The sequence below is a fragment of the Camelus ferus genome, chromosome 3, assembly GCF_009834535.1.
Source record: "Camelus ferus isolate YT-003-E chromosome 3, BCGSAC_Cfer_1.0, whole genome shotgun sequence".
Taxonomy (NCBI): domain Eukaryota; kingdom Metazoa; phylum Chordata; class Mammalia; order Artiodactyla; family Camelidae; genus Camelus; species Camelus ferus.
In genome coordinates, this window is record NC_045698.1 from 114749657 (window position 1) to 114755656 (window position 6000).

The following is a 6000-nucleotide window of genomic DNA, read 5'->3' on the forward strand; positions in this document are numbered from 1 at the left end:
GGGCTTTGGGAGACTTCGGGTACCAAGTGAAGAAGAGATGCAGAGGTCATGTTCAGTGTGCAGAGAGCACAACTAGACATTGACAACGCAGCTACTGATCACATACGATATCCTGACAGAGCTATCTAGTTCCCAGCAGGAAAGAAAACCAAGGAAGAAAGATCTAAAGAGAAAAAGGGAATCACAGAAGAAGGATTTAACATAAAATATTAGAGGGTGGAAGTCCACAAAGCCCTAAGAAATGGTAGGGAAGACATTTATATGGGAGAAAGGATGTGGGTGTGGGCAAAAATGCAAGAAAGACAATGCTGTATATAAAATGAGTATTTCAGCTTTATTAGAAATGAAAACTAAAGATGGGAGATATTTTTTTTCTGTTCTTTCTTTTCCTTTTTTCTCTCTTTCAGGGAATGTACATGGAATGTAAACCAGTGAATTATTTGGATTCTTAAAACTGCTCTAAAAAGAATAACCTGATATAGGGCAAATTATATTTATGTGGGGGCTAGTTGGAGGCAGAAAATTACTTTAATTATCATTATATTATAATACTTCCAGTTTCTATCTCTTGAAACACATGTTAAACATTTTGAATAAAACATACCAGAATTATGCTAAATTCATGATCTTCAAAAATTTATGATCTAATAGGAATGTTAAGATGGCAAATAATTATCACAAATATTATTCTTCTGATTTTTCCCTTCTAAAATCAATTTTTGGGACAATTTGATGATGAGTTATTTCATACCAATACCCCCACATTGTCATGATCAATAGTAAATTGTATGGTGGCTCCCAGCTTTCTGTTCCTGAATCCCTGGGCTTTGTTCCCTGTACAACTCTTCCAGGAGGAACGCAGAACCACGCATCATCACATGCAAATTCCAACTAGTAAGATGAAGGTACAAGAAAGGCGTGTGCCTCCAGTCCCAAGACTGTTCTGTCATCCAAATTTACTCCATTGGCTACACACTGCTGGCTTCAAGGAGATTTGAAAAGCACGCAAAACTATGCGGGTCTTGCTACATCCATAATGGTCTATTTAATTAGAAGAGAAGAGTAGAATGAATGCCTCAAATCCACCACGGCCACTCATGGTATGCAGCCCATGAGAAGGAGGATCCCAGGAGAGGCATTTGCATGGGTTAAATAGGTAGGAGATGGCGATTTGCACATGGAAAAGGCAGACACAAAGAGAAGTCAGATGATTTTCTGATTGCTGGCTGGGCCATTACACATAGTGATGCAATTTATTATTTCAGGGGACTTGGGAGTTTCAGTGTTGCACATGATGAATTTCATGCGGATGTGAGACACTGGTCACAAATGGAGAGGCAGCAAAAAGACACAGAATTATGATCACCCTGCAATGATTCCTTGAGGCATGATACAGTGCCCTGAAAAGTCTAAGGGCAAGACATGTGTAATGAAAACATCACTGACTGTTATAAAATGAAATTGTGAGCAGCTCAGCTGATTGATTTCAGAATAAGAAGCATTGCTTCACTTTCTCATATACACCTGTTTGTGTGTAGACAGGTGAGAAAGCCAACCCACTCATTTTCATTGAACATGTTGAGTTGAATTCTCCCCCAGAGAACCTCCGGGATCAGTTTTAACAGATAGTGAGTAAACTTGAACTTCAGATTCATCTTATTGAAATTTACTTCTATTAACATGGTAATATTCTTGCATAACTTGGTTCTTTCCCTCTCTCTCTCTGTTTATTTTGAATATAATTGCTTAAGTGCATATTGAAATTATAAAGAAATAATACAGTAATGATAAGAATAGACTAATATAGAAATAGACTAATTATAGATATAATATAACATAAGAACAGACTAATTATAGAAACAATAGTAATAACAGAAACAATAATAATCATTGTTTTTGGTATTTACCATGTGCCAGGCTTCGTTCCGTGTGTGCGTGTATGTGCACGTATATATGTGAGTGTGTTATTTAATATGTTGTTTAATGTGAATTATTTAATCTTCAAAACAACCCTATGAGAAAGGTAACACCATCATCCTGATTTAATAGAAATTCATTTCAGGTATGATGTCATTTCTCATTAGTGTTCTGTATTACGATGAGACATAAAATTAAATATTTTAAAAATATGCACGTGAATTGTATTTTCTTGTTTATCTCTTCAAAGCATTGGGGAAATTTTAGCTTATATTTCTACTTTGTTAATATAATTATTTGAGTCAATAGTACACTGACCACCAGGCTATCAACTTCTTAAACATGAGTAATGATTTTATTCCATCCGTGTTTAAGACAATTCAATGTCTGACGATTGCATCTTTCATGAAACTCCATTGCAGTTAATTGAATTATTAGCAACAACCAGTTATTTTGAGTCAGTTGTACACCAAGCAAGTCTGATATTTGAAGTCTCATGATAGAGCTTATCATTATTATGTCAAGTGGGTCACTGATATTATAAGTTTATAGAAAAGCTCAAAAAATAAAAATGGTAGTGTCAAATGGTATCAAATACAAATGTGCACCTCAGACTTAACATTGCCAAGGATTTCCATGTCAAACAACTTTCAAAATAAAAGTTTTTTCAGAAAGAAAGGATTTCGTGTTTTCTCTTTTGTTTGCCTTTATAGTCAAATCTTTGATGTAAAGACAAAATATAGCAGCATAGAAACAATCGTTTAACTTATAAATGTGTAATCTTAACAAAATTAGTGAGTAACTGGCCTCTAGTTAAATCTAAATCATAACAAGATTTGTGAATAACTGACCTCTAGAAAAATTCTATGAGCTTAATTTATATTATGGAGAAATATGGTCGAAAAATGAAAAAAGTATTTTGATTCTAGTGAAGCCAAACTTAATGGATATATAGTATTTTGAGAACCTTGATAAATGCAAAGTGGTAAGAATATTACAAGTATTATAATAAGTAGTGTATAAATAAATAAATAGTGTATTCATTGCATAAAGAATACAAGTCTTTTTTTTTCTTATGAGGAAGAATTGAGATATGACTGTGTGTATATCTAAAAATTACAGCATTTTTTACAATTAGCTTCCAGGCGTTTAGAAGATACAGCAATACAAAGTACATGCGACATCTCTTTTCTGAAATTTAGCTTTATTAAACAAGGAAAATTTGATACTAGATGGAGAGAGAAATATTTTCCCTTGGGTAAGAGTTGTATGTATGTGGAAGAGGCTATGTGATATGTGACATGAGTTTTCTCAACTTTTTAGCTTAGAGGAAGGAAGCTGACAACTGAATCATTGCACTTTGGCTTCTAGAACAACTTTCATTGAAGATCTTAGATGTTGTAATAATGTTTTGTCTATCTTTCCAGTACCATGGGAGGATTTTCCAGATGCCTGATTGACTGGTTAAGCCAAGAGTTATAATAGGTGGTTGTAAAAATCGTAGATGCCTCATGGGTGTGGGGGCAGGGTGTGGGAAATGTGACAAAAGTAAGATGATCAATGAGTTAGGGGATATATTATGGAGTGCATCCAATATCTGAAGACAAAGGAATAGATACACATTCTTGTGGAGACAACACAAACTCTTTAAAAATGTAAATATGATTGAGGCCTCATTGAAAAAACATTAATATGAGAAGCCATAGAAGCATAAGTCAGTAATTTCTTTAATAAGCATTTGAGAACTTACATTGGGCCAGGGGATCTGTGTAGCAATGGGGATTCAATGTGAATAGACACTGTCCACTCTTCTTAACACTAAAGTGACGTATTAAGCTTTGAATTAAGATGATTCTATCAAAGCAAATCATTAGGAAAAAAAAAAAACCTGAAGGACAAAATGATTCTAGACAGTGGGAAAAAGTAAACAATTTTAGATACAGATATATTAAATTTGAGTTGTCAGTAATATTCATTGATTTTAGAGAGTAATTTATAATCAACCAGTTCATGGGAGACACCACAACCTTAAATCTTAAATTCTACTGAGCTGTAGGTCAAAGCATTCAAAAGAGCCAGAACTATTTACACATGCAAACATCTGCAAAACTCATTCCTACGCTGATCTTTTAAAATTCTTATAATTATGGCAAAACACTGTTAACATTCCAAGGCATTAAATATAGAATTAAGGGGTTTGTTTATTTCATAATGAAGAAAGGTATTAGTTGATTCAACAAGTAAATGTCCATCTTGTAAAACATGCCCACTTCAAAAGCTGGCTGAGAGTCTTGGGTTTACTTGCAAAATACTGCAAAATAGAAATATGCTTATTTGATTGCAATTAAATGTAAAGGAGTTTGAGACTTAGGCTAATTTTGCTCCCTTTTCAATTTACCTCTTGTTTATTTGTTGATTCATTTACTCATTTATTTATTTTTAGGTCAAAGGAGGAACACATTATGGGACGTGAGAATCAGACTTTCAGCAGTGACTTCATTCTTTTGGGACTCTTCTCTTCTTCCCAAACAAGTCTGATCTTCTTCTCCTTGATTTTCATCATTTTTATTATGACTGTAACAGAAAACGCAGTCATGATTCTCCTTATCCGCAGGGAATCTCAGCTTCACACTCCGATGTATTTCCCGCTCAGCCATCTCTCTTTTATGGATATCCTGCATACCAGCAACACTGTTCCCAAGATGATCACTGACTTTCTGGCAGGAAGCAGAATTATTTCATTTGCAGGCTGTGGCTTCCAGATATTCCTATCCCTCACCCTGTTGGGTGGTGAGTGCCTCCTCCTGGCGGCGATGTCCTATGACCGCTACATAGCCATCTGTCACCCACTGCGCTATCCCATTCTTATGAATGACAACGTCAGCGTCCTCATGGCTGGAGGATCCTGGCTTGTTGGGGCAGTCAACTCCATAGTCCACACGGCTTTCACACTCCACTTTCCCTTCTGTGCCTCAAGAACCACCGATCACTTTTTCTGCGAAGTCCCTGCCATGTTGGTTTTGTCCTGTGTGGACACGACACGCTACGAGCAAGGAGGTTATGTGAGTGGCATCATCTTCCTGCTTGTTCCGTTCTCTCTTATCTCTGCCTCTTATGTCCAAATTCTCCTCACTGTCTTCCAAATGCAATCATTTGAGGCACGGAAAAAGTCATTTTCTACCTGTTTCTTCCACATGATCGTGGTCATAATGTACTACGGGCCATTTATTTTCACGTATATGAGACCTAAAAAGTACCACACTCCAGGCCAGGATAAGTTCCTAGCAATATTCTATACCATCCTCACACCCTCTTTCAACCCAATTATCTACAGCATCAGAAATAGAGATGTTTTAGAGGCAATGAAAAATATGCTCAAAAGTAAAATTTTCCATAAAAAATTATAGGGAAAATGCTTGAAGTATGTGTTTTTATATTAAATATTTGGAGGTATCTGTTATTCATATCTTTGGGGAAAAAAAAATTAAAGTTTTTTTTTTTTAATCTCATCAAGTGTGGAAACAAATGGATGTTTCCAAAACCCTGATAATACTAAAGTTGTCCCAGATTTTTGTTTTATAATTACATATATCTAATATTGTATCTATCCCTTTATATTATCAATTATAATCACCAGAGCCACTTAAAGAAAGTAAAAGGTGACTCATGCTTCCATTATTCTCCCGCAAAAATTGTATGAATTTGTAAAAATTATCTTCTATAAATCACATTTTATATATATATATATATATATATATATATATATATATATATATATATCATATATATATGGAGAGAGAGGGAAATATATATACTTTCTATATTTGTATGAAACTGTTAAATGATATTTAAAAGCTTACAATAACTTATCAAAATTTTATAAAAATTCATAGGTGCAAAGGGTGAAGGTGAACAAAAGGCACAAACTTGAAGTTATGAGATAAATAAGTCCTGGGTATAGAGTGAACAGCATGGTGACTATCGTTAACAAGGTTATATTGTATATTTGAAAGTTGTTAACAGAGCAGATTTTAAAAGGTCTCATCAGAAGAAAAAAAATTGTACCTATGTGTGGTGATGGGT

General features: G+C 34.6%; 1 protein-coding gene across 1 annotated transcript; it reads left to right on the forward strand.

Moving 5' to 3' along the window:
• Window positions 1-4379: 4379 nt before the first annotated feature.
• On the forward strand, window positions 4380-5324 carry LOC102522359 (olfactory receptor 2AJ1). Its single transcript, XM_006177993.2, has one exon. It carries the CDS (start codon window positions 4380-4382, stop codon window positions 5322-5324), a length of 945 nt encoding a protein of 314 aa, XP_006178055.2.
• Window positions 5325-6000: the final 676 nt, after the last annotated feature.